This window comes from Lithobates pipiens, unplaced genomic scaffold (genome assembly GCF_037356315.1).
Source record: "Lithobates pipiens isolate NorthernLeopardFrog02 unplaced genomic scaffold, aLitPip1_a1.2 Scaffold_30, whole genome shotgun sequence".
NCBI lineage: Eukaryota > Metazoa > Chordata > Amphibia > Anura > Ranidae > Lithobates > Lithobates pipiens.
In genome coordinates, this window is record NW_027507791.1 from 124,261,518 (window position 1) to 124,289,184 (window position 27,667).

The 27,667-nt window shown below is 49.9% G+C and overlaps 2 protein-coding genes across 6 annotated transcripts in view; one reads left to right on the forward strand and one right to left on the reverse strand.

Annotated features, from left to right (window-relative positions):
* The window catches only part of STRN3 (striatin 3), a 134,435-nt gene extending 129,048 nt beyond the window's left edge, over positions 1 to 5,387 (reverse strand). For 2 of the 5 annotated variants that reach the window (XM_077464806.1, XM_077464803.1), the window contains exon 1: positions 4,923 to 5,386. In XM_077464806.1, the coding sequence (XP_077320932.1) occupies positions 4,923 to 5,150 (228 nt within the window). In that variant the 5' untranslated portion in view covers positions 5,151 to 5,386. Of the gene's footprint in view, positions 1 to 4,922 lie in introns of all 5 variants that reach the window. The other 3 variants (XM_077464807.1, XM_077464805.1, XM_077464804.1) reach the window with 2 other exon arrangements.
* A 1-nt stretch (position 5,388) lies between these two features.
* The window catches only part of AP4S1 (adaptor related protein complex 4 subunit sigma 1), a 175,446-nt gene continuing 153,167 nt past the window's right edge, over positions 5,389 to 27,667 (forward strand). Inside the window, exon 1 of the mRNA XM_077464808.1 lies at positions 5,389 to 5,543. The gene's annotated coding sequence lies outside the window, so the exon portion shown is untranslated. The remainder of the gene's footprint in view (positions 5,544 to 27,667) is intronic.

Genomic DNA, 27,667 nt, shown 5'->3' on the forward strand with positions numbered 1-27,667 from the left:
TCTTATGGATACACATGGGGCAAATGTTGGCTGGTTTGATAAAAAATGGTTGACATTCAGTCCGTGTTTATGGCTACCATGCCGGCTTTGGTCAAAGGCTCACGGCTGAAAAAAGGTCTGCCGGCAGGATCAGAGCGGAGTGACCTGGTGGGAGTGACAACACAATAGCTCAGCAGGGGAGATTGCTGTACTAACATCGGCTTGTAAGTACAGCGGCCCTGAGCTAGTAGTGTGTACGAGGCTTTAGGGGGTAGATCTCTTTTTGTATATGTAATCTTTTTCTATGGTACAGTCTGATTATCAGCACTGTGATACAAGGGGGAGAAGGGTTCATTCAACACAAAGCTGTATGGGCCAGAACACAACTAAGGGCTCATTTGGACAACCTGTCAATCACGGTGTGTTAATGGAAAATGCAGAAATTGACAAAAAAGAAAAAAAACTGTGCTTGATGTGCTGTGCCAGAAGTTTAAACGCAGCACCACAGGACATGCTGCAACCAAAGAAGTGTTAGCCCTTGTACACACGGTCGGAGAATCTGTCGGAATGAGTCTCATCAGACCATGTCGTCAGATAATCCGACTGTGTGTGGTAATGCATCGGACTGATTCCGTCCAAATCTCCATCCGACCCAATTTTCCAATGTTGGAAATATTTCCCGACCAACTGGGCCGGACGGACCTAATCCGATCATGTGTAGAGCATTTTGATCGGACCAAGTGCCACGCATGCTCAGATCAAATTCCTACATCAAAGCTATTGGCTACTAGCCTGAATGTAGTCCCATCGTAACAAAATTACGTCATCACGTTCTGAAAGATCGGATTTTTCGCTAACTTGGCCCGACCGTGTGTATGCAACAGTTTCGGACACAATCCATTGGACTAAATCCGACGGATTTGGTTGGCAAAATCTCCGACCGTGTGTACGTGGCTAAGGCAAAGCAGGTCAGACATAGCCTCTGAACTGTGGTGTGTGCTGCTCCATTAAAGTCAATAAGATTTTGCTGACCTGCATTTGACCTGCCTTTCAAAGTGAAGGGAAACAATTCTCATAGACATGAGCCGTTAGAGGTGAAACACTTCAGCGGAAGGTTTGAAGGCCTTGACCCTAAACTGGATGTGAACACACAAAGATATAGGGACAAGAACACCTCACAACTACGCTGTTCTTATTTCCTTTATTATACAGGAATTAACTGACAGTCCAAGGGGCGGTGAGAGCCTTACTGTGGATACACTGGGCTGCCTCTTATCAGAGGTCAGTATGCAGGTTTTCTGGGTTACAACTGATCTGAGATATGTATGGAGTACAACGGGTGTCCTCTGAATTGAGGTCTGTAAGGTTGGCATACTGGGCGTCCTTGGATCGGAGGTCAATATGGGTATACACTGGCATACTTTGAAATGCAGTCAAAATGGGGGATACACTGGGTTACCCTATATGATGTCAGTATGTGGATACACATACTGACTGGTCTGATGAGAGGGCATGCCTGGGTTTCTCCAATCTCTGACGAAGGGGTGCTCTGGGGTCCTCTGATATGTTTGTGGAGGAGTGAGTGCTATAGGTGTTCCGTGATCCAAGGTTGGGGGTTGGGGGGGGTGCTCTGGTGTCCTGTGATCAGAGAAGGGTAGAGTGCTATGGATGTCCTGTGGTTGGACGAGGAGTGGTTGCTTGGGGGTTGGTGCTCTGGGGGTCCTGTGATCAGATGAGAGGGAGGTGCTCTGGGTTTCCCCGTATTTGCACAACGAGGGTAGGGGGGCTCTGGGTGACCTGTGATCTGGGGGGTGCGCCATGGGTGCCCTGTGATCCGAGGGGGGGGGGGTCTGCCATGGGTGCCCTGTGATTTGGGGGGGTGCGCCATGGGTGCCCTGTGATTTGGGGGGGGGTGCGCCATGGGTGCCCTGTGATCCGGGGGGGTGCGCCATGGGTGCCCTGTGATCCGGGGGGGGTGCGCCATGGGTGCCCTGTGATCCGAGGGGGGTGTGCCATGGGCCGCCCTGTGATCCGGGGGGGTGTGCCATGGGCCGCCCTGTGATCCGGGGGGGGTGTGCCATGGGCCGCCCTGTGATCCGAGGGGGGTGTGCCATGGCCGCCCTGTGATCCGAGGGGTGTGCCATGGCCGCCCTGTGATCCGAGGGGGGTGTGCCATGGGCCGCCCTGTGATCCGAGGGGGGTGTGCCATGGGCCGCCCTGTGATCCGAGGGGGGTGTGCCATGGGCCGCCCTGTGATCCGAGGGGGGGTGTGCCATGGGCCGCCCTGTGATCCGAGGGGGGTGTGCCATGGGCCGCCCTGTGATCCGAGGGGGGTGTGCCATGGGCCGCCCTGTGATCCGAGGGGGTGTGTGTGCCATCGGCCGCCCTGTGATCCGAGGGTGTGTGCCATCGGCCGCCCTGCGATCCGGGGGGGGGGGGTGCTCCGGCCGCCCTGCGATTTGGGGGGGGGGGGGTGCTCCGGCCGCCCTGCGATTTGGGGGGGGGGGGGGGTGCTCCGGCCGCCCTGCGATGGGGGGTGCTCCGGCCGCCCTGCGATGGGGGGGGTGCTCCGGCCGCCCTGCGATGGGGGGGTGCTCCGGCCGCCCTGCGATGGGGGGGTGCTCCGGCCGCCCTGCGATTTGGGGGGGGGGGTGCTCCGGCCGCCCTGCGATTTGGGGGGGGGTGCTCCGGCCGCCCTGCGATTTGGGGGGGGGTGCTCCGGCCGCCCAGCGATTTGGGGGGGGGGTGCTCCGGCCGCCCTGCGATTGGGGGGGGGGGTGCTCCGGCCGCCCTGCGATTTGGGGGGGGGTGCTCCGGCCGCCCTGCGATTTGGGGGGGGGTGCTCCTGGCCGCCCCGCGATTTGGGGGGGGGGGTGCTCCGGCCGCCCCCGCGATTTGGGGGGGGGGGGTGCTCCGGCCGCCCCGCGATTTGGGGGGGGGGTGCTCCGGCCGCCCCGCGATTTGGGGGGGGGGTGCTCCGGCCGCCCCGCGATTTGGGGGGGGGTGCTCCGGCCGCCCCGCGATTTGGGGGGGGGGTGCTCCGGCCGCCCCGCGATTTGGGGGGGGGGGTGCTCCGGCCGCCCCGCGATTTGGGGGGGGGTGCTCCGGCCGCCCCGCGATTTGGGGGGGGGGTGCTCCGGCCGCCCCGCGATTTGGGGAGGGGGGGTGCTCCGGCCGCCCCGCGATTTGGGGGGGGGGGGGTGCTCCGGCCGCCTGCGATTTGGGGGGGGGGGGGGGGCTCCGGCCGCCCTGCGATTTGGGGGGGGGGGGGGTGCTCCGGCCGCCCTGCGATTTTGGGGGGGGGGGTGCTCCGGCCGCCCTGCGATTTGGGGGGGGGTGCTCCGGCCGCCCTGCGATTTGGGGGGGGGCTGCCTACGGCCGCCCTGCGATTTGGGGGGGTGCTCCGGCCGCCCTGCAATTTGGGGGGGGGTGCCCGGCCGCCCTGCGATTTGGGGGGGGTGCTCCGGCCGCCCTGCGATTGGGGGGGTGCTCCGGCCGCCCTGCGATTGGGGGGGGTGCTCCGGCCGCCCTGCGATTGGGGGGGGGGGTGCTCCGGCCGCCCTGCGATTGGGGGGGGTGCTCCGGCCGCCCTGCGATTGGGGGGGGGGTGCTCTGGCTGCCCTGCGATTGGAGGGGGGGGTGCTCCGGCCGCCTGCGATTGGGGGGGGGTGCTCTGGCTGCCCTGCGATTGGGGGGAGGGGGGTGCTCTGGCTGCCCTGCGATTGGGGGGGGGGGGTGCTCTGGCTGCCCTGCGATTGGGGGGGGGTGCTCTGGCTGCCCTGCGATTGGGGGGGGGTGCTCTGGCTGCCCTGCGATTGGGGGGGTGCTCTGGCTGCCCTGCGATTGGGGGGGGGGGTGCTCTGGCTGCCCTGCGATTGGGGGGGGGGTGCTCTGGCTGCCTGCGATTGGGGGGTGCTCTGGCTGCCCTGCGATTGGGGCGGGGGGGTGCTCTGGCTCCCTGCGATTGGGGGGGGGGGGTGCTCTGGCTGCCCTGCGATTGGGGGGGGGGGTGCTCTGGCTGCCCTGCGATTGGGGGGGGGGGTGCTCTGGCTGCCCTGCGATTGGGGGGGGGGTGCTCTGGCTGCCCTGCGATTGGGGGGGTGCTCTGGCTGCCCTGCGATTGGGGGGGGTGCTCTGGCTGCCCTGCGATTGGGGGGGTGCTCTGGCTGCCCTGCGATTGGGGGGGGGTGCTCTGGCTGCCCCTGCGATTGGGGGGGGGTGCTCTGGCTGCCCTGCGATTGGGGGGGGGTGCTCTGGGCCTGCCCTGCGATTGGGGGGGGGTGCTCTGGCTGCCCTGCGATTGGGGGGGGGGTGCTCTGGCTGCCCTGCGATTGGGGGGGGGGTGCTCTGGCTGCCCTGCGATTGGGGGGGGGGTGCTCTGGCTGCCCTGCGATTGGGGGGGGGGGTGCTCTGCTGCCCGCGCTTGGGGGGGGGGTGCTCTGGCTGCCCTGCGATTGGGGGGGGGGGGTGCTCTGGCTGCCCTGCGATTGGGGGGGGGGTGCTCTGGCTGCCCTGCGATTGGGGGGGGTGCTCTGGCTGCCCTGCGATTGGGGGGGGGGTGCTCTGGCTGCCCTGCGATTGGGGGGGGGTGCTCTGGCTGCCCTGCGATTGGGGGGGGGTGCTCTGGCTGCCCTGTGATTGGGGGGGGGGTGCTCTGGCTGCCCTGTGATTGGGGGGGGGGGGTGCTCTGGCTGCCCTGTGATTGGGGGGGGGTGCTCTGGCTGCCCTGTGATTGGGGGGTGCTCTGGCTGCCCTGTGTTGGGGGGGTGCTCTGGCTGCCCTGTGATTGGGGGGGTGCTCTGGCTGCGGTCCTCCAGCACACTCAGGCCGGTCCTTGTCAGCTGAGGTGGGTGGATGAGTACACAGCACACCTCCTTGCTCCTCAGGCCACACTGATCCCCAAGATGGCCTCCAGAGTGGGCCCAGTTTCCTGCCCTCCTCACCTGTAGCTCGGCCCTCTCCACCTCCCAGTGCGCTCTCTCCATCTCGAAGCGGGCCCATTCGTGCTGGATGTAGTGCAGGATCCCGGGGATGGTGTACTGCATGGGCCGGGCGGACAGCTCACAGCCCGTCTCTGATGAGGGGACTCCCTGTGCCGGGCTCTGCCCGGGACCTCCGATCTGCGGCCTAGCTGAGGCAGCCATTCCCGCCACCGCCGGGTGATCCTCCATGTAGTCCCGGGGCTCCGCCAATACGGGCACAGTCACGTGAGGAAGCAGCTCCGGTCGGTGATGAAGGTGGGGGGAGGGGAAACGGCCTCGGTGCCCGGCCACCGGAGCGAAAACGACTGTCCGCTCTATAACCTCCGCCCGATTACATTACTGACAGTCGCCATCTTTCAGACCTCCCCCGGGCCCGGTTCGCTCCGCGGGGCACTCTGGGTAACCGGCCTCGTTCGCCGCCTCCCGCTTGACAGCGTCACTGCGCAGGTGCGGGACCCGTGAACCGACGTCACAAAGGCAACCTGCATCACGTGGCTTCGCTCCGCCTATTTTGCCTCATGACGCGGACCTTACTAGTGAGAGAAGACGCTTCCGGTAGTGACGTCACTGAGCCCACACACGGTAATGCATTGCTGCTTATAAACATAGAGGAGGATCTACCGGGGCCGTTCCCTGACATTGTGCGTCTCCTTATCTAATGCCTTACATTGTACCACATTATGGGGGGTGGACGATACAACTAAAGGCGGCCCTTTTATTTCTAGTCTGGATAGAGAGGGAGAGTTCTAATCCCTGTCAGTTTTCTTTTCGCCGTCTGTCTCATTGAGATTAGCCTTCACTTCCTGTCCTATACCCAAAACAGGAAGTGAGAGGAAATCTCTCCAAGATGAGGGAGAACCGCACAATGGTAATGTCCTGTAAACAGGACAAATAGAGAGCAGGGATGAGCTTGGGTGTTTTCGCACACTCCACGTGCAGAGCCCGCCAGGGAGTCGACACGGCGCTAATCACAGGCAGGGAGACAAATCCCCCTGATCTCTGCAGCCGCACATCAGGAAATGTCTCACTGCCTGTGATTAGCGCAGAGCCGTGCCGAATTCCTGGCAGGCTCTGCACGTGGAGTGTGCGAGCACGCCTGAGCTCATCTTTAATAGAGAGGATGAATCTCCCTAATGGGGGCTTAGACGGCAATTAAAACTGTCAGGGGTTCTAATCCACCTCCACTCTATTCTAAACAGAAAAAAATAGTTTTGCAGTGCATTATAATTTATTTTATTGTATCCAAAGAGTTAATCCATCAGTGGATATAGCTATCTGTTCCACTAAGGGGGAGATTTGTCTTCATATCCTATACTGCAGACACCACAGGAAGTGCTACTGGACTGCTACCAAACACTGCCTCTGTATTATGGATGAGTAGAAATGGACGTTTAGCTGCAGCCAAAACCGCAGTCACTTTATTTGAACTCACTAAACTTTATCTGTGAAGGAAGCTTTGACTGGCTGTTTTGACTTCTGCGCTGGCACTGAAAAAAAGGAGAGCCTGTGCTGCTTTCTTTTCAGGGTGCACACTCAAAAAGCACAAAAGCTAGACATTCACCTGGGGAACAGACTCAGTCTGCCCCCCCTTCCCAGAAAGGATAGTGGAAGTAGGGCAGAGTGGACAGTGTCGGTAGTTTTTTGATTTTTATTACTTTTTAATTTTAGAACCCTGTTGGGAGAGGGGGCTTTGGTGAGATATCAGGGGTCTAAATTGACCCCCTTATGTCTCACTTTAGAGACCAAGAAAGGGACTGAGGACAGTAAACACAGTTTACTATAACACTCCTCCCATTAAATATGGTTTGCAGCATACCTTGCAGAAGAACTTCATGGACTACAGAGCAACCTTTACATCAGAAGCCCACTCTTCACTTCAGAAGTCCACCTTTACATTAAGAGCCCCACCTCCCTCCCTACACATCAGTCCCCTTGTCCTCCCTATTATAAGAGGTCCTCCTTTCACACAGCAGTCCCCATTTGGTTTAGAGTCCCTGCTTACGTCAGTGTTTCCCTTTAATCAGTGTCTCATCGTACATCAGTGTCCCCCTTGCTTCAGAGTACACCATTACTTTAGAATCCCCCATTATTTTAGAATTGCCCCTAACATCAGAGTCCCTCCTGTCATCTGAATCTCTTTTTTCATCAGTATGCCATTTTACATCAATGCCCCCCTTACATTAGTATCCCCCTTTACTTCAATGTCCTCCCTTTACAGTAAAGTCCTTCATTAGATGAGAGCCCCCTACCCCCTTTTATATCAGTGTCTCCTGTTACATAAATTTCCCATCTTACATCAGTGTCCCTCCTTACATCAATGACCACTTACAGTCCTTCTTTATATCAGCACCCCCTTACATCAATTCCCCTTTATATATTATATTATTTGATAGTGCATTCCTTGCATTACCCCCCCCTTGCAAAAATTTGTACCCCCTCCTTACATCAGTGTCCCCCCCCCCCCCCACCTTAAACAGCATGGATGTGGATGCACAATGGGCATTGGGAGGCAGAACAAGTGTGAATGAGGAAGTTCTGTCATCCTCTGGGAGCTGGGGGGTGGGGTAAACACACAATGTCCTTGGTTGCTAGGATGCCAGGAGTCTTAGCAACCAAGCAGGGTAGTGAAGTGTGCAGAGTTTCTGAGCCCTCTTTTAGGCATTGCACTAGTAGTTACCTAGAACAGATCTTTTAGCTGCAGCTGCCCTTGCCACTGTTGGCTGCAGCTTAAAATTGGTTCAGTGTAATCAGTAGCACTGCACTGGCAGGAAGGAGGGGGAGAGAGAGAGAGAACACAGCTCACTCCCCACTCCTAAAGCTAGGCTGATGCACTGTCATGACTCTTGTTAGCGACCCTCTCCATGCGGCACCTGGGGCACATGTGCCTCTGCCCACCCCTAGTTTTGTCCCTGGGCACACATCAGCGCTATGCACAGGTATCAACTGCATTTATTGAAATACATTCCACTTACAATGTACATCGATTAGCCATAACACCATGACCACCCACCATGACCTGTCGAGGCATGAACTCCACTAGACCTCTGAAGGTATGCTGTGGTATCTGGCATGAAGCCATCAGTAGCAGATCCTTGAAGTCCTGTAAGTTGTAAGGTGGGGCCTTCATGGATTAGACTTGTTTTTCCAGCACATCTCACAGATGCTAGATTGGATTGTGATCAGGAGAATTTGAAGCCCAAGCCAACACCGCAAAGTCATTGTTGTGCTCCTGAAACCATTTTTTAATGCATCGGACCAGGCCATCTTCTTCAGTTTCTCTGCGGCCCACTTCTAAAGCTCACATGCCCATTGTAGGCACTTTTGGCTGTGGACATGGGAACCATGACCTTTCTGCGACTACACAGCCCCATACACAACAAACTGCCATGCATCGTGTGTTCCGACACCTTTCTATTGGAACAACTTTTTTAGCAATTTGCATTACAGTAGCTCTTCTACTGGATTGGACTACAGGGGCCAGCCTTCGCTCCCCATGTGCATCAGTGAACCTTGGCTGCCCATGACCCTGTCGTCCTTTTACCAGTTTTCCTTCCTTGGACTACTTTTGGTAGCTCCTGACCACTACAGGCCACTACAGACCACTACAGACCGGGTACATCTCACAAGAGCTGCAGTTTTGGACATGCTCTGACCCAGTCCTCTAGCCATTACAATTTGGCCCTTATCAAAGTTGGGGTTAAGTCACTAATGCTGCATACATTTTTGAGTTAAAGTAACTCGTGCAATATTTATATCAAAAGTAGTCAATTCACTAAAGACATGCTTTATTTACTGAATGCGTTAAATATTTATGTATTGTAATATTTATCACCTAAGCTTAGTGTTATTTTTTACATTGCTTTCTTTTTTTCACATGCTAACACTGCACCAGATGAAGGTAGATAAATAAATACACAGAAATATTATGAAATTGAAAACATTCTAGTAGGCTTTCATTCACAAAATCATCTCCCTCTGCTGAAATGTGACAGAACCATCTCCCTCTAGTGAAATTTTACAATTTATTTTCATTCCTGAGCAGGGAAGAACATTTCCACACTGATACATTGTATACTTTTCATTTACTGCCAACGCAGAGTTTCCCTCGTGGTTATTTTATACATAGCTAAAATACCAACTGCCAGGTGATGTATAACAAATGTGTGTGCTCTTTAGGCCCCTTTTTAGAAGGGGCGGAATCTGTCCAAATGGATCCCCCTGCTCAGCAGGGTCTCTCTCCGCTAATCCCCACTGAGCAGGCAAATGACAGGTCCGTGTCTGCTCTGCTATGCAGAGCAGACATGGACACAGCTGGCTGCTCTCTATGTGGTGTTCAGATTGAAACGGTCTGTATGTCCGTTTCCATCCAACTGTCATCTGACCTGCTGGACAGATGTCAAATGTATCACCATCTGTCTGTACTGATTGGATTTTATGGGATCAGATGTTCGCTGACATCCAGAAACCACCCCCTTCCACCTCGTCGCTATGGACACACAGGGGTTTGGGCGGGCCTGACCTGCTGTGCAGTGGCTGCCCATCCATTAGGGGCGCCACCCCCTATATGAATAATGCATAGCATGAATCTATTCATGCATTCAGGACACCGGGCCCCTGAATTACAGCGGCAGGGGTGTTTTTTTTTTTTTTTTTGTTTTTGTTTTTTAGTACCTAATTAGAGCTATAGGCTCTAATAGGCTTTAAAATAGGGTGCGCTCGGAGCGCACAGCATTGCACCATGAACTCACGCAGGTGTTACAACAGCGAATGAATATTCACTGTTGTAACACTGATCCTTAATCTGGCCAATCAGACGCAAGTCTTAGACCTGTTTTCCGATTAGCCAAAATGAGAAGACTCACGATTGGCCGCTGAGGAGGAGGAAGGAAACGGAAGCTGCCGATGCCCGTGGAGAGCAGAGGAAGGGAAAGCTGTCGCCGCCACCACTGAGCAAAGGAAGCCACCAGTGAAGTGCTGCATAGATGGGGTAAGTGCACCAGACCCACCCACCGACCGATGAGGGGGATGGTATTGTTTGCCTCCCCCCCCCCCCGAAAGAATTGCCACCGTGATCACTGCTGCTGTGCATTGGCACCACGCATCACACCAGATGTACGGCGCTGTCATGGCGCCGCAGTAATGGCAGTTTGTTTCCATCTACATGGCTGATTGAGTCTTTTACACCACTATGCGTGGTGGTTGCTGCTCTGGCAGGAGTGCTCCTCCTTTGAACCGTGAAGTGGGACGCTGGGGAAGGACACCTTGGTGGCATGTACACCTCTAAATACCACTATTTGCATGTGCTGTTTCTGCCGATTGGTGGCTGTCGCCTGGAGTCTGCTCTATACCATCTTTCTCAAGTCGTCTTCCAGGACAGCACCCTGAGAGATGTCTGATCCCACCTGACAGGAAACACAATCAACATAGAGGTTGAAAACCCCTCCCCGCGCTCCTCAGTTTTTGATTGTGTTTCCCCCACAGCGAAACAGTTTTTTATTTATTTTTTCTTATAGACCTAAGGTCGAGGAGCTGAAGTCTCCCCCCGGGAGCCAGACCACAGGCCTGGGAAGTCTCTGGGTCTGGTAGAGCTTGCCCTTCCTGGGGGGTTTTTCCCCTATTTTTCAGGGGGGTGGAGGAAGACCCCCCATGAGAACTGAAGGACCCTGGGCACAGCGGAGGTTCCCAGAACTTCAAGGACCACAATTCCTGCTCCCCTTCCTTACCTGACTGAGAGTCAGTTGTCAGGATGTTGCCACTTAAAGCTTCCTTGGTCCCCTGGTGAGTTCCCCTTCTTTTTCCCTATAGGTGGCCCTGGGCCTCTCAGGAGGCAGTAGCAGGAGGAGGAAGCACAGTGAAGGTCTGTGTTCTTTCCCCTCTGCCCTTGGCACCCATCCTCTCTAAAGAGGCTGGTGCCGGCTTGGCGGCATGCTGGTGTTCTTCCAGCGGCATTTTGCAGAGGATTTCTTCCTCCTGGGCGCCAGAAGTGAGTCACGGCATGAGCGCTGCTAGAGCGTGGCACTTCTTTTTCAATTAAAGTTTTATTTATTTTTCGGTATATTTTGAGACGGCAATCAGTACAGTTATACAGGAAAAACCGCAAACCTTCAAAACATTGCAAGGTCAAGATTGAACAGAAATTATGTAGCATTGATTCAAGGGTACATTCAACAGATCTAAACAACCTGGCCGATGGTGTACTGCATAACAGATGACACCATAAATCAGCCGGCCACGCAATCACCCACATAGCCAGATAGAGTCCAATACATGACCTGTGTGCTAAACCAAAAGCGTTGCAGAGAAAGTCTGCATCGTAAACAAAGAGAAAAGGAAAGAATAGAGAAGAGTAAGGTGGTAGATGGAGAGAAGTCCATGGCACCATACCAACACCGGTTCGCCCTTAGTCCTCCAATAGCTGCCATCTTCTCCAGATCAGGTTGTGTTCCTCCAGCCTGTCCCGTATTCTAGCAGTCATTTTTTCCATGAGTTCTGCGTCCTTAATCCTGGATATAGGGCTTCCGCAGATGGGGGGCAATTGGTTCTTCCAGTTGAGAGCTATCAAACAACGGGCTGCCGTCAGGACATGCCTAAGGAGCTTCCAACATGGTTTAGCTATCTTAGGTTGGGAAAGGCAGAGTAGGAAGAATTTTGGAGTGAGCAGTATGGGCACTTCAAATAGGTGGGTAAGAAGCTGTCGGGTCAAGTTCCAGAATGGGGTTATCAAAGGGCAAGTCCAGTAAATATGAAACAAGGAGCCCCGTTCCAGCAGACAACGCCAGCAGTGGTCAGAGGTGGAAGGATATATTTTGTGGAGTCTGGTACCAGAAGAGGAGAATTTTGTAAGAGTTCTCTTTGTAGAGGGTACATAGAGAGGTTTTGGCGGCACTGCAGAGGGAGCCCACCGTTTGTGAAAGAGCCACAGAACAAGGGGGAATTTTCAGAGGAGACAAGCAGCTTGGCAGGGAGCAGGCATCCACGGCTCTTTCACCAGCTCCAATCATGGAGCGAGAAGAGTCTACATCAGCAGCCGTTCAGGAGTCCACATGGGGTGAGTCTATCTGGCTGGCAGGGGTAATGGAAGGGATGGGTCCCCTAGCCCTTACCCTCGCAGGAGACAACAGTTGGGGTCTTTTTGGTGTTGGCTAAATTGGGCTTCTTTTCTTACAGAAACAGACTATTGCCCAGGGTGTTGCCAGTAGACCTAGGTCCAAAACTCCTTCCAGGTCTAAGAGGTGTAGTTACTGCAATAATAAATTGGCGTCAAAGCACACCAAGCCATTTTGCTACAAGTGTATACACAAGTTGTCCGGGAAGTAGACTTCACAGGTCATGAGAGATTTTCTCTCAGTACAGACTGAAATGTTGTCTACCCTCAAGTGCTTTCAGGCAAGCCTTAATACTAGGCAGAAAGAGTCCCATCCTAGCAGAGAGGGCTCATCCTCTCGGGAGAGTGCTTCTACGTAGGGGTGGTAGATTTTCACACACTGAGCCCCAGTGGCCCCCGTCTTCTCAGGATTCTGAGGATGAAGCAGAGGAGGCTGAGGACTCCAGTTGGAGCCTCCCCAAGGAGGGGGAGGATGTAGAAAATAACCAGGAGGAAGAGGAACACTCCAGACCAGGCAGACATATCTTTTCAGCAGATGATATGGAGGGTCTCCTGGGGGCAATATACGCTTCGGAGGAATTTCAGGAACCCAAAGCACCAGATTTCTGCCCAGGATAGGATGTATCAAGGTTTGATCAGTCCTCAGTCCAAGGTCTTACCTATCCACCAGTCCCTCAAGGAGATTATTCTGAGGGAGTGGAAAGAGCCAGAGAGAAAACTTCTAAAATGTAAAACCTAAAAACCCAAGTGCCCCTTCAAGGAAGAGGAGGAGGAGAAGTTTTTTTTAAGTTACTCAGGCTTGACGCGTCCTTAGCTCAGGTATCCAAACAATCGGACCTCTCTTTTGAGGATGCAGGCAATATACGGGACCAGAGGGACCGTTGATCCGAGACCCTTTTGTGTGGAGCCTGGGAGGCCAATGCTGTGGCCATGAGCCCAGCATTGGCATTGGCCTGTGTAGTTGAAGTTGATGGATCATATAGTGCGTACTTCCAAGTCCAAGCAACTTTTGAATTCCTAGGATCCTTAATTCGGCTAGAAGGGCTGTATGGGTTAAGACCTGGGATGGGGACCACACATCCAGTGTGGTCTACCATTTGAAGGGTCCCTTTTATTTGGTGCAGGTTTTGACCAGATCCTTTCCAGATCCACTGCAAAGGGAAAGAAGTTTCCTGTAAACCCAATAAAGGAAATTTTGCTTTTGAGGCCCACAGGTCAACAACTGTTTTAAAAATCGTAAAGAGGGCAAAAAATTGGGCATTGGCAGGGGCAAGCAGAAAGGAGGTCTCCTCCTTTTTTCAGGCCCAAAGCCTGCAGACAAGGATTCCAAGTGATGCCAGCACCAGGGTAGGGGGTGGCTCCAGCAATTTGCCACACAGTGGGAACAGGTCTCTCAGAGTCCTCTTATCATTCAGTGGATAAGTAAGGGCTGCAGACTGGAATTTGTTTCCAGACCTCCCCAATCCTTTCTTCTAACCTACCTACCCAGGGACAGGCCAAAAGCCTTAGGACTCTAATGCCCCATGCACACTATCAGTTTTTCTGCTGGGTTTTTCCTTCAGATTTACCAAAATCATATAATATGAGGTCAAACCTTAGGTGTTTCAATTTGTATGCAATCAGGCAGGCCCTTGCACTACATGGTTTTGGTAAACCTGAAGGAAAAATGCAGCAGAAAAACTGATGGTGTGTATGGGGCTTTAGAGAGTATCAGACATTTGGCAGACCAGGGTGTCATCCTCCCAGTACCGACAAATCAATGTTGATGGGGATTTTATCCCCATGCCTTCGTGGTTCCAAAGCCCTTCTGGAAATACCGTTTGATTATAAATCTAAAAAGACTGAACACCTTCCTACGATACAAGAAGTTTCGTATGGTGTCAGTGTACACAGTCAGGAAGCATCTGTTGAAGGAGGTCTTTATGGTCACCATAGACCTAAAGGATGCGTATCTGCATGTCTCCATTTTTCCGGAGCATCAGGTATTCCTTTGTTTTGCAATACACATAGATCAGGGTACCCAGCACTGGCAGTTACCGGCCCTGCCCTTCCGACTGCCAGCCAGCTCGAGAGTCTTTATGAAGATCTTAGCAGAGGTTGTTTCCTACCTGCACCTTCAGGGAATCACACTGATCCCCTATCTAGACAACCTATTGGTCTACAACCTTTCCAGGAATTCTCTGCTCTTGGATCTAGACAAGGTGATAAGCACCTTGGAGTCCCTGGGATGGTTGATCAGTCACAAGAAATCCTCACTGACTCCATCTCAGACCTTGCTCTACCTGGGCCTGCTGGTGGACTCAGTAGCGCAGGAGCTGGTTCTTCCACAGGAGAAAGTGGAAGCACTGATTTGCACGGTATCCTCAATCATAGATCGGAGGGAAGCCTCCCGAAGGTTGATCATGAGGACTCTGGGACTCATGACGTCCTGTATTCCCGCAGTACCTTGGGCCCAGCTCCACTCCAGGTCCCTTCAAAATTTCCCTTATGGGAAACCAATACAAGCTCCTGGGGTTGGGGGGACCCATCTAGAGGGGTTACAAGCTCAGAGTCTACGGGACAGGTTCCAAAGAGCCGCCTCCTCCAATTTTCAGGGAGCTCCTAGCAGTCCAAGAGGCTCTAAGAGAGTTAGAGGACATGGTCAGGGGGAGAGAAGTACAGGTCCTCTCCAACAACTCTACGACGGTGGCCTTCCTGAATTGTCTGGGGAGTACTCGGCCACGCTTTCTGATGAGTTTGACACAGGAAAGCTTGGAATTGGGAAAAACAGAGAATTCCCTCAATTTCTGCAGTACATATAAGGGGGATTTTCAATGTAGAAGCGGATTTCCTCAGTCGGCAGACAGTTCACCAGGGAGAATGAACGTTAAATCCCGAGGTATTCTTTCTTGTGTGTCAACAGCTGGGCACCACAGAGATAGACCTCTTCACCCGCAGGGTGAACAGGAGGGTCAAAAGGTTATTTTCTCTCTCCAGAGAGGAGGGGTCCAAGGAGGTGGACACATTAGCACAACAGTGGGCTTTAAGCCTAGCCTATGCTTTTCCCCCTTAACTCTGATCCCAAGAATTATTTAGAAACTGAGTTGGTCCAGGGGCAATTTGATCCTGATCGCTCCCTGGTGGTCCCAGAGGACCTGGTTTCCCACTCTGGGGAACTGGTCGGTGACGTCTCTCCTTCACCTTCCAGAGCGTCAAGATCTTCTGTTTCAGGGTCCTCTGTGCCACCCTAACCCGGGATTTTTCAAATTGATGGCTTGGCTCTTCAGAGGGAGAGCCTGCGCAGGAAGGGGTGCTGTGAGAAAGTAATAGAGACCCTTTTGCTGAGCAGAAAGCCAGTGACCAAACGTATTTATGCTAAGGTCTGGGGGGTCTTATCTAATTGGGTTGAAACGATGGGGACTTTCTAGCAGGATATCCTAGACTTCCTACAGGAGGGAGTGGATCGAGACTTAGTAACCAAGACCCTTCGGGTCCAGGTGGCAGCTCTGTCTCTAGCTTTTTGGACAGAAGACTGGCTCTGGATCCATTGGTCAAAAGATTTTTGACAGCTAGAGAGAGGCTGTTCCCAGTCCAAATGAGTAAATTTCCACTGTGGGACTTATCTCTAATCTTAGAGGCCCTAACAAGGGCACCTTTTGAGCTGTTGGCTCAGTGTTCAGTTAAATTGCTTTCTTTTAAAACTGCATTCCTTCTGGCAATTACAACAGCCAGGAGGCTGGGCAATTTACATGTTATATCTATGAAGGAGCCTTTTTTTCATTTATTGGAGGACAGAGTCATCCACAGGCAGGATCCCCTTGTACCTTCCTAAAGTGGCCTCACGGTTCCATAGGTCACAGGAAATTATCCTCCCGTCCTTCTGCGTCAACTCACAGAACGACAAGGAGAGAGCCTTTCATACACTAGACGTTAGGAGGTGTCTACTGCTTTACTTAAAGTAAAGGAGTTCAGAAGATCTCATCATCTGTTGGTCAGTTTTTGTGGCACAAGGAGGGGTGAGCAGGCTTCAAAAATAACTATTGCTAGATGGATTAGACAAGCCATTTCCATAGCTTATGAACAAGCAGGCAAAACCATCCCAACTAATCTCAAAGCACATTCTACACGGTCTCTGGTAACCTCTTGGGAAGAAAGGGTTGGAGCACTGGTAAATCAGATCTGCAGAGCAGCAACGTGGTCAAGTAAGAACACGTTCCTGAGACATTACAGAGTGTAACTTCTGTCACCTCAGGATCTGGCTTTCGGCAGAAAGTTCCTGCAGGCTATTGTCCCACCCTAAGGTAGGCCTGAGCTACTTGCTGTCCTCTCAGGGTGCCATCCTGGAAGACGACTTAAGAAAATTACCAGTTACACTTACCGGTATCAGTGTTTCTCGGAAGTCTTCCAGGACGACAGGCCTACTTCCTTCCCACCCTGTTTTGTTTAAATAGTTGAACATTGGAGGTGTTTTTCACTCTCATGCACTGGTGTAGGTTAGTACATTTTCGCAACTGAGGGGCGGGGTTTTTAACCTCTATCTTGATTGATTGTGTTTCCTGTCAGGTGGGCCCAGTCATCTCTCAGGGTGCCGTCCTGGAAGACTTCCCAGAAATACCGTTACCGGTAAGTGTGGTCTACAGGATCGTATTGTGGGCCTGAAGTTGGCAGATTAGTGACTTCCTCTTTACTATCTGTCATACTCAGAAATGTGTAGGCCTCTTCACTAGTGTAACTTCGATTTGCCACTTTGGGCTCTAGTGAGACTCGCAGATAAAAAAAAAAAAAAAAAAAGCTTCTAGGCCAGTGATGGCGAACCTTGGCACCCCAGATGTTTTGGAACTACATTTCCCATGATGCTCAACCACACTGAAGAGTGCATGAGCATCATGGGAAATGTAGTTCCAAAACATCTGGGGTGCCAAGGTTCGCCATCACTGTTCTAGGCTGTCAGCAACTGTATCAAATGCCACCAAAAAAACTGTTAGCGATCTCAGGGATCACTTATAACACTTATAAGGTGATCACTGGTGACAAGGGGTGAAAGGGTTAACTAGGGGCCAATCAGGGGGTTAAAACCATTATTAGGTAATATATGGGGGTACCGGACTCTATAAAAAAAAAAAGTGACGGTGAAGCTAAATAACTAACAGACTAACTAGCGTCACCCACAACACCAATACGGCAATCAGAAAAAAGATTGTTTAATGACATTGGCGATGGGGTGAAAGGGTTAACTGGGGGCAATCAAGGGGTTAAACCTTTATTGGGGGGGTTAGGGGGTACCCTAGACCTAAAGGGGCCTACCACTAACGGCCCTAACACTTATAACAGTCACAAATTGACACCAATGCAGTGATCAGTAAAAAAAAGAAAACTATTTATTGGTGTCACTGTGGGGGTGCAAGGGGGGGGGGGTGATTTGTTTGCCTATATGTACTGGTGCTAGTGTGCTATTGGTGTAACTCACTCTGATGTCTTCTCTCCTTGGGCGCCGGAATCAAAAAGGCTTCACAAGGAGAGATGACATCACTTCCTCTGTTTCTGTTTACAGTTTCAGAAGCAAAGGAAGCTTCTCATTTGTCAGGAGCAATCGTGAGGGAGAGGCCATAAATCAGTGGTCTTGCCCTCAAGACGGATCGCTCCTGGAACAATGCTGACTATCTCGGGCATGGGGGGGGCGCAATCGGGAGTAACGTATGGGTATGTTACTCTTCCTGCCCGTGCCATTCTGCTGACGTATATCGTCGTGAGGCGAGTGGTTAATGATGGATTTACTTATCATGGTATTTACCATTGATTGTTCCATTAACGTCATCAGCAGGGACAGTTTCATCCCTCTGAGTGTTTTGGGCTTGCTCGCCCTGGGATTACTCCACCACAGCTCCCGGGACAGACATCTGTGATGGTTCTCATCCACCCAGCACTGTGTGTGGACATTATGAGTCCATATGTAGGGGGATGATGATTTTCTCTCCTCCTGGACTTTCTTGCTCCATTTTTGTTTTATACCCTCTCCGTTTTTGGGGACAAACATCCAATCATATTTGGTCTTACATATACATATTTTTTTCGACAGAAACTTGGTATGCATCTGCTCCTGATGGGGTGGTATAATCCCTAAAATGCGTAGAGATTTTTAAAGATGCATATTGGATATGTTTTTAACACATGATGTATTTTATGCTATGTAATGTTCTTTTTATGATTCTTATTACGGAACGACATTGGCTCATGTCATTACATTTTGTGTAATGTTATGTCATTGTTTTGCTACATAGTTGCAATTTGACTGGCCTTTGGACACTAGACAAGTTAACTTTTTATTCAAGCATTTATTCAATTTGATTAGTTATACTGTATGTATCTATTCAACAAATATGCTTGTTTACACATATGGTTCCTATCATGTGCCTCATCTAAAGTCCCAACCCACTTCTTTATTGTCCATAGGGAACAATCGGTGGTTGATTCAGGTCCACCTGAAAAATGGACAGGAGGACCAATTCGGTCCACAGGTGTGCAAGGGGCCTAAGTAGACTGACTTCAATGATTTATCAAATTTTTTTGTAGTACTTACATTACATTAGATTTTTTAATTTGATAAATTGACTCTCTTTTTATCTCATGCAATATTTCCTCAAAATGAGTCTCGTGAGCTTCATATGACATGCAGAATCCTTTAGTGGACTGACCCCAATATGTTCACTTGCTGCCTACTATATCTCACCAACTTTCAGATGCCATTATAATGAGATAATCAATGTTATTAACTTTACCTGTCAGTGGTCATAATGATATGGCTGATTGGTGTATATGCACTAGAATGTATTGATCAATGCACTAACGTATCTGATGTGAATGGACCCAAGGGCTTGTTTATACCAGATGTAGTCTGCAAAATTTTAAATGTAGTAAGAATGCATATAAAAGAAAATTTAATGTATTTTAATGAGTCTAGTTTACACCGTTGTGGTGCTTTCATGTGCAGAAAAAAAGTATAGCATGCTGCATTGTTTTGTTTTTTTGCACATAAATGTACCAGAATGCACATGAAAATGCAACTTCGTAAGCAAAAAAAATCGTAAATACTACGTAACCGAAACTGTACACCGAACACAGTATTGTAGTGTAACAGAGCCCAAAGATCACACCAGGGCATTTTGCAGGCGCTATAGCGTTAGAAATAGCGCCTGCAAAACGCCCTAAAGAAGCTGCAGCATTGTGTGTAGTGTGAAAGCCCCGATTTCAATGGGGAGCAGCTTCTTTGGAGCGGTGAAGGAGCACTGTGTTTACCGCTCCTCCACCGCTGCTCCCCATTGAAATCAATAGGGCAGCGCTGTAATACCCTTTCGCGGCCGCTAGCGGGGGGTAAAAACGCCCCGCTAGCGGCCGAAATGCGCCGCAAATCCAGTGGTAGAACGCCACTAAAAATAGTTCCACATGCGTTTACATGCATCTGTAATGCGCTTGGGGTGCCTTCTTTGGCATTATTTTCTTTTCTTTACTTAGCTGCAATACCATTACTACTCCTATACTTGCGTGTACTAACATCCAATCACACACATTTGAAACCTTGTGCAATTAAATAACAATAAATGTTAGATGTATCCCATGCAGATCAATTGATTGCTAATCAATCAAGATTTTGGTAGCAAAATTGTAATACCAGAAATAATCTGTGTGCATCCAACCGGGGCATAACTAGAAATCACAGGGCCCGATAGCAAAATGTTGTATGCCCCCCCCCCCTGCAAACATCCCCCCCCACAAAAAAAGACAGGGCTTAAATTAGTGGGCGTGGCTTAAAGAGCATGGCTCCAAGGTGGTGTGGCTCGAGTCTGAGATGAATGAGGAATGAAGGAAGGAAGAAAAGAAAGAAAGATGGGGAGGGAAGGAGAGAGAAGTAAAGAGAGGGACAACAGGCCCAGATCCTACACCACAATAGCATACACAATATGTATTCCAGAAAGTTTAGCAATCAACAGATAAAGATACTCCACCTTGTGTTAGCGCTTCAATTATCATGGCACCATGGTTGTTATGGTGTCAGGTTGATTAAGCACATTATTTCTATTATTACATTGTAATATAAAATGAAATAGTTCAACTCACCATAATGCAGAATCAGTGGGAGCCCCGAGTGTGTCACTTGCCACTTCTCCTGCCACCAGATGCCATCAGGTGTCCCCAGCAGAATCCGTCCTTACATTAGGTGCCCCCACCCTTACCTGTGTCCAATACAGCCTCATCTGTGCCCAATGCAGCGTGGCCTGTGCCCAATGCAGCCATACCTGTGCCTAATGTGGCCTGCCTGTTCCCAATGCAGCACACTTGTGCCCAATACTGCCTCACTTGTGCCCAACGCAACGTGGCCTGTGTACAATGCAGCATGTCCAGTGCCCAATGCAGCCTCACGTGTGTCCAGTGCAGCGTGACCTGTGCCCAATGTGGCCTGCCTGTTCCCAGTACAGCCTCACCTGTGCCCAGTGCAGCATGGTCTGTGCCCAATGCAGCTTGTCCAGTGCCCAATACAGCCTCAACTGTGCCCAATGCAGAGTGTCCAGCCTGTGCCCAATACAGCCTCACCTGTGCCCAATGCAGCATGACCCATGCACAATGCAGCCTCACCTGTGCAGAGGAAGAAGAAAAGAGAAAACTTTGGGACTTTAAATGAGGCGGTGACCGGGTAAGGTCAATTGCCTCCATCCCTATCTAATTGAAACAAACAGGAGGACTGGGGGTTGGGACTTTAAATTAAGCAGGCAGGTGTAAAAAGTTTGAATTTATTGGAAGTCAGTGATAAGTTACATGAAAGTAATCATGAGTACACCAAGAAAACCAATATATTTTGTTCAAAGGATAAAAATACAGCAATGACAATTATCCATTAATAATACAAATCACATATTATAGTGATTATCATTATAGTGATCATTAAATCAATAAAACATAAAGTTGGCATAAAAACATGGCATATACCGTATATACTCGAGTATAAGCCGAGATTTTCAGCCTCTTTTTTGAGGCTGAAAGTGCCCCCCTCGGCTTATACTCGAGTCATCGCTGTCTGCCCGCTCGATCAGCGTGTCGAGCAGACAGACAGCGGCCATTCTATTCAAAAGCCGCGCCTCCGGCTCCGCCTTCGCCTGTGATAGGCGGAACACTGAATTTCCCAGCAGCCTGTGTTCCGCCTATCACGGACATCGTATCATCCTCGTACTACGGACGAGGATGATACGACGTCTGTGATAGGCGGAACACAGGCTGCTGGGAAATTCAGTGTTCCGCCTATCACAGGCGAAGGCGGCGGCGCAGCTTTTGAATTTTACAATGGCCGCCGACGAAGAGGGCACGGGACGGAGGCAAGGCAAGGCACGGCACGGGACGGGACGGGACGGGGGCAAGGCAAGGCACGACACGGGACGGATGCAAGGCAAGGCACGGCACGGGACGGAGGCAAGGCACGGGACGGAGGCTCGGGACAAAGGTAGGCTGGACACACACACACACACACACACACACACACACACACACACACACACACACACACACACACACACACACACACAGGGATGGATGGAGACACACACAGGGATGGATGGATGGATGGATGGATGGAGACACACACACACAGGGATGGATGGATGGAGACACACACACACAGGGATGGATGGATGGATGGATGGAGACACACACACACAGGGATGGATGGATGGATGGACACACACACACACAGGGATGGATGGACGGACACACAGGGATGGACGGACACACAGGGATGGACGGACACACAGGGATGGACGGACACACACACAGGGATGGACAGGCATGTCTCACCCTCGGCTTATACACGAGTCAATAAGTTTGCCAGTTTTTTTGGGGGTAAATTGGGGGCCTCGGCTTATATTCGGGTCGGCCTATACTCGAGTATATACGGTAATAGCTCTATGCATTTTGTGGATTCATCCACTCTTAAGGAGCATGCACATGGAAAACTGAAAACATGTGCACACTGACATCACCCAACACAAGATTTACATGTTGGGAGATAAGCGGTGACCTACCTTCATCTCCAATGGCGGCCAATAAGGTTCACCCACTTCATTGATGAGAAAGGAGAGGTTGTAATCATCATCCCAAATACATCCAGAGATCAGCTAACAGTGCAATCGCCCAGGGGATACCCCATGTGGGGACACTCTTCTGCTGTAACCTTACAGCAGTAAGGTAAGGGGACATCTATTCACCTGAATAAACGGAAAGAAAAGGATTATCACATTCTCCCCCCTTTCTCTCTGTCTGGACACCATTTGGGAGCACCAGCACTTTATTGGAAATATTCCAAGGCATTTGAAGGACTATAAAATATTTTTATACTGTTTACACAGACACTTAAAATTCCCCCCTTTTTTGCAGATTTTTGCACATTGTTTGCACGTTGATCATTGCCACTTGCACTTTATATATTGTATCGTCACAACGTAGCACTTTACACGGTATCAGTTTTGTTAAATTTCATATGAAATGATTTGTGATTGGTATATCGCATAGATTTTCATTCATTGCTTGCACTTTTTGCACTTGTATCAGTCTACTTATATAGATAGGTAGTGAATGGTATTCAACCCGTATGGCCTTTTTATACACTCTTGTGTTGATTGATTTCAAATTAGCTTCTGGCCCGACGCATTACCCTTCAATTCTCCCTTTTCCTTTTTTTTCCCTCCCTCCCTCCTTCCCCCCCCCCCCTTTTTTTTTTTCTTTTTGTTTTCTCTTTCCTCTACTTCCTTTAGCCCCCTTTGTTCACCCCATTCCCTTTTAATTTCTTTTGCGCAGCACTATTTTATATAATGGTTCTAATTTGAGTTTGAATAGCTATTTTCAGTGCATGCAGCAACATCCTCCCCTATCCACCTAACTGGCCAGCGCAGAGATACTTTTATCTGAATTTTTTAAACACATGTTAGAAGGTCAAATGCGTAAGCCATTGGGTTGATCTTATTGAGAATACGGAAAGGCCCAAAAAATCTGTGGTGCCAGTTTCAGTGAGGGAACACAGAGTCGGAGGTTGCGAGGCAACAGCCAGTCCCTGTCCCTAACTTGATAGGAAGACGCAGGTGGGCGTCTGCAGTCACCATGGAGTTTGTACCTATCACTGGCACGCTGCAAGGCCTCTTGAACCTGTACCCAAGTGGAACGAAGACCACGAAGATGCTGCTCTAACGCAGGAATTCTTTGAGGAGCAAATGAGCCAGGCAACATGTATGTTTGGAAACCATAATTCCCCAATAACAGAGACAATCGGGAAGCAGTATTGACGGCACTATTGTGAGCAAACTCCACCTAAGGTAAGAGGTCTGACCAGTTGGTATGGTGGTCGAAATATAGCAGCATAGAAACTGCTCCAAAACTCGGTTGGCTCGTTCTGCGGCCCCATTGGAGTGCAGGTGATATACAGAGGAGAAGGAAAGCTTTATTCCCAACTGTGCACAAAAGGCTCGCCAAACTCTAGAGACAAACTGACTACCCCTGTCTGAGATGATAACCTTGGGTAGCTATAATCGAAAGATCTCCTGAGCAAAAATGGACACCAGTTCTTAGGATGTGGGCAACTTCTTCAGTGGAATACAATGTGACATTTTCGAGAACCGGTCAACCACCATAAGAAAAACTGTGTTTCCCTGGGAGTTGGGTAACTCCACAATAAAATCCATAGACAGGTGGGGCCAAGGCCTCTCTCCATTGGGTATGGGTTGTAGGAGACCCACTGGAAAGTGTCGTGGTGTCTTACACTGAGCACACACAGAACACGTGGCTATGAAGTTGGCTACATCCGCACACAGACTAGGCCACCAGAACTGTTGGGAAATGCCCCAAATGAGTTGATTCTTCCCTGGGTGGCCAGCTTCCTTGGGAGAATGGTAAGTCTGGAGCAAAGCAGCGATCACAAGGTTTCTCAGGGGGAGAGTGTATTTGAGCAGCAAGAATTCTGTCACCCAAGGGTGAAGTTGTACTGATACGAACAGTGGCCAGAATACAATCGGGAGGTATCACAGGAACAACTCCATCTTGTAAGCGGAGGAAAACTGTTGTGACAATGCATCAGCCCTTACATTCTTGGTACCGGGTAAGAACGAGACTATGTAATTGAAGCTTGACGGGGAAAAAGAGCCCATCGTGCCCTTCTGGGAGATAAAAGTTTTGCCTCAGCAAGAATGTGAGATTCTTGTGGTCAGTCAAAATGAGAACAGAAACAGTGGTACCTTCAAGGAGATGTTTCCATTCTTTAAGTGCTAAAATGATTGCTAACAGCTCTCTGTCCCCAATGTCATAATTGCATTCTGCAGGAGCAATTTCTTGGAAAAGTAGCCACAAGGATGCATAGTGCTCTCAGAAGTAGGACGTTGAGACCGGCACCAACTCCAGTCTCCGATGCATCAACCTCAAGAATGAAGGGCAATGTGGGATCAGGATGTGCCAACACAGGAGCTGAAACAAAGGCAGCCTTGAGGGACTCAAATTGACCATCCTTTCTGGTCATATCAGTTAGGGGTTTGACCGGAGAAGAGAAATTACGAATAAACTTGCGATAATTGGCAAATCCAAGAAAATGTTGTAGCAGATGTAGACCTATGGGTTGGAGCAGCTGTAGAACTGCATATATTTTCTCTGGGTCCATCGAAAAACCAGCAGTAGAAATGACATTTTTGTGTGGTGGCTCTCTAGGGAATTAAAATATATGAGAATGTTGTCAAGATAAACCACTTCACTTTGCTGCAACATATCGCTGAGGACATTGTTGATGAATTACTGAAAAACTGCAGGACCGTTGCAAAGACCAAATGGCATTACGAGGTATTCATAATGTCCTGTCCTAGTATTTAAATGCAGTTTTTTATTTTTCCTCACAAGATTGTATAGGAACACCTCTCAGATCGATCTTTGTGAAAACTGTTGCTCCCTTGAGGCGCTCAAATAATTCCATAATAAAGGGAATCGGATACGCATTCTTAATTGTGTTGCGATTTGAGACCTTTATAATCAAGTATATAAATATAATAATGATACAAGATCTCAGTTCTCCACTCTTCTTTTTCGCAAAGAAGAAGCCAGCACCAGCAGGAGTTTAAGATTTGAGGATGAACACTCGAGAAAGTAAGTCAGCAACATAGTCCTCCATGGCATTATCCTCTGAGACCGACAAAGGGTAAACTCGACCACGAGGAGGCATGGCACCGGATTGAAGGTCAATTGCACAATTATACGATAGGTGTGAAGGCAAACTACCAGCTTGCATTTTGTCAAAGAACTCGCCAAATACGCCGTACTCCTCTGGCAAGGAGGTGAGTGAAGATGTGTACAAGACCTTTTGCCACTTTTCGAAAAACATGTCTTACTGCATTGTGGCGACCAGGAAAGAACCTCAGCCCGAAGCCAATCAAAAGAGAGGTTGTGCCCCTGTAACCAAGGATAACCAATAACCACCGGGTAATGAGGGTGAGGAAATAACGTGAATTTGGATCATCTCATGGTGATGAGCCCCCTACGACCATGTTCAACAGAGGAAGTGGCATGAGTCACATGAGTAGGCTGTAGAGGTCTCCCATCCATAGCCTCAATGACAAGGGGATTGGCACGAAGCTGCAGTGGAATTGAGTGCTTAGACACAAAGGCACTATCTCTGAACAGTCCTGCAGCCCCGGAGTGGATTAGAGCCTGTGTCTCGACGGACAACTCGGATCAAGAAAAAGTAACCAAAACAAAAGGCTTATCCTTCAGGATAACTGTTGACGTAACAACAGCACCTAAGGTCTGTCCCTTACAGGACCTCGGGTACAAGCGTTTCCCAGACAGGTAGGTCAACAAGTAACCTGCCTGCCCACAATAAAGACACAATCTTTCCCTCCTCCTAAGGGCCCTCTCCTCCGCAGAGAGACGTGTGAAGCCCAACTGCATGGGTTCTATTTCACTGGCAGACTCTGTACCAGGAGGTATGGGAGGTGAGGGAGGCAAGGGTGGGACTGCAAAGCTTGAAATCAAATGTACAGGATTCTTCCACAAGCTCTCCTTAAAGGAAGGTCTCTCTTGGAGTGTGGAGTCAATCAGAATAGCAAACGTAATCAACTTCTCCAGATCTGTAGGTATGTCTCGGGCTGCTATCTCATCTTTGATGTTATCTGAGAGACCATGAGAAAAAGCCACAAGTGCCTCATTGTTCCAAGCGGCTTCTTCTGCCAGAGTATGTTCTCATGGCCATGAGTCTCTTGGCAGCAGAAGAGTAGTGGGCGGGAACATAAAATACCCTTTTAAAGGAGGCCACAAACTCTGGGTAACTCGGGACAATGGGTTTTTGCATCTTGCATAGAAGGTTTGCCCAAGCCATGGCCCTATCAGAAAGCAAAGAAATGATGAAGCCTACTTTGCTTCTGTCCTTGGGAAATGCCTGGGGCAGCAATTCAAAGTATATCACAACCTGGTTGAGAAACCCTCTGCATTGAACTGGATCACCCCCAAATCACTGGGAAAGCAGAGCGGAACCAGACATACCTCTTACAGGGATAATATTTGAGGCGGGTGCCTGCACAGAGACTGAAGCAGCAGCAGGGACAGCCTGTTGTACTAGAACAGTTGAAGGATACAGGTGAGCAGTGCGAATCAGAAGCATCTGTAACGCTATGGCAAACTGATCCTTGTGGTGATTCAGTCTGGAAAAAATATTACCACTAGGTGGATTGCCTGCATTTTCTGAATTCATGGCCTTCACCTACTGTCAGGAACCATGAATCAGATGGAGACAGAAAATGCAGTAAAAATCACACCTTTTAATATAGTGGTAAAACTGGTACAAATAGTAAACGTAGTCAAAACATAGCCAGGGTTCAGTAATCAATGCGGGTAGTCAGTACAAGCCAGTAAATCAGTAAGCCAGAGATCAGCTTAGTCAGAGAAAGCAAACGGGATCAGGAACCAGAAGGGACATCAGCCAGGCAAGTCTTTAACAGGAACACAGCAGAGAATCTTCAGATCTGTTAACCAAGGCAAAGGCATGGGAGAAATTTAACCAGGCACTTTAAATAGCCAGAAGGAGCTGGCTGACAAGCAGGAAATGTTCACCAGGTGAGGCACCGTGGAACGAGGTTCTGGAAATTAACCTACAGCTGAGCACTGAGAAGCTGAGCCCAGCCCTGACAGTGATACAGTTTCCAAAACATAAACACAGCCATATACAGATGAGTTGATATTGAATACACTTTTACCAAATGGACATATGAAATAACATATGGTCATACATACTGATATAAACACATTCATTTTTTTATTAACACTTTTACCATTTTTTTAACGCTCCTCACTATATATTTCAATTTTTTCCAAATATACCATGCTTACATCAACTCACACAAATATTTATGTGAAAAAAGTTTGATATAGAGTTGGTAGAGCAGGACATTATTATTATTATTATTATTATTATTATTATTATTATTATACAGGATTGACATAGTGCCAACAGTTTGTGCAGGGCTGTACAATTACAATACAGTTCAATACTGGAGGAATAGGAGGGCCCTGCTCATACAGCTTACAATATAAATGGAATGGGAAGTTTTACAGACGTTCA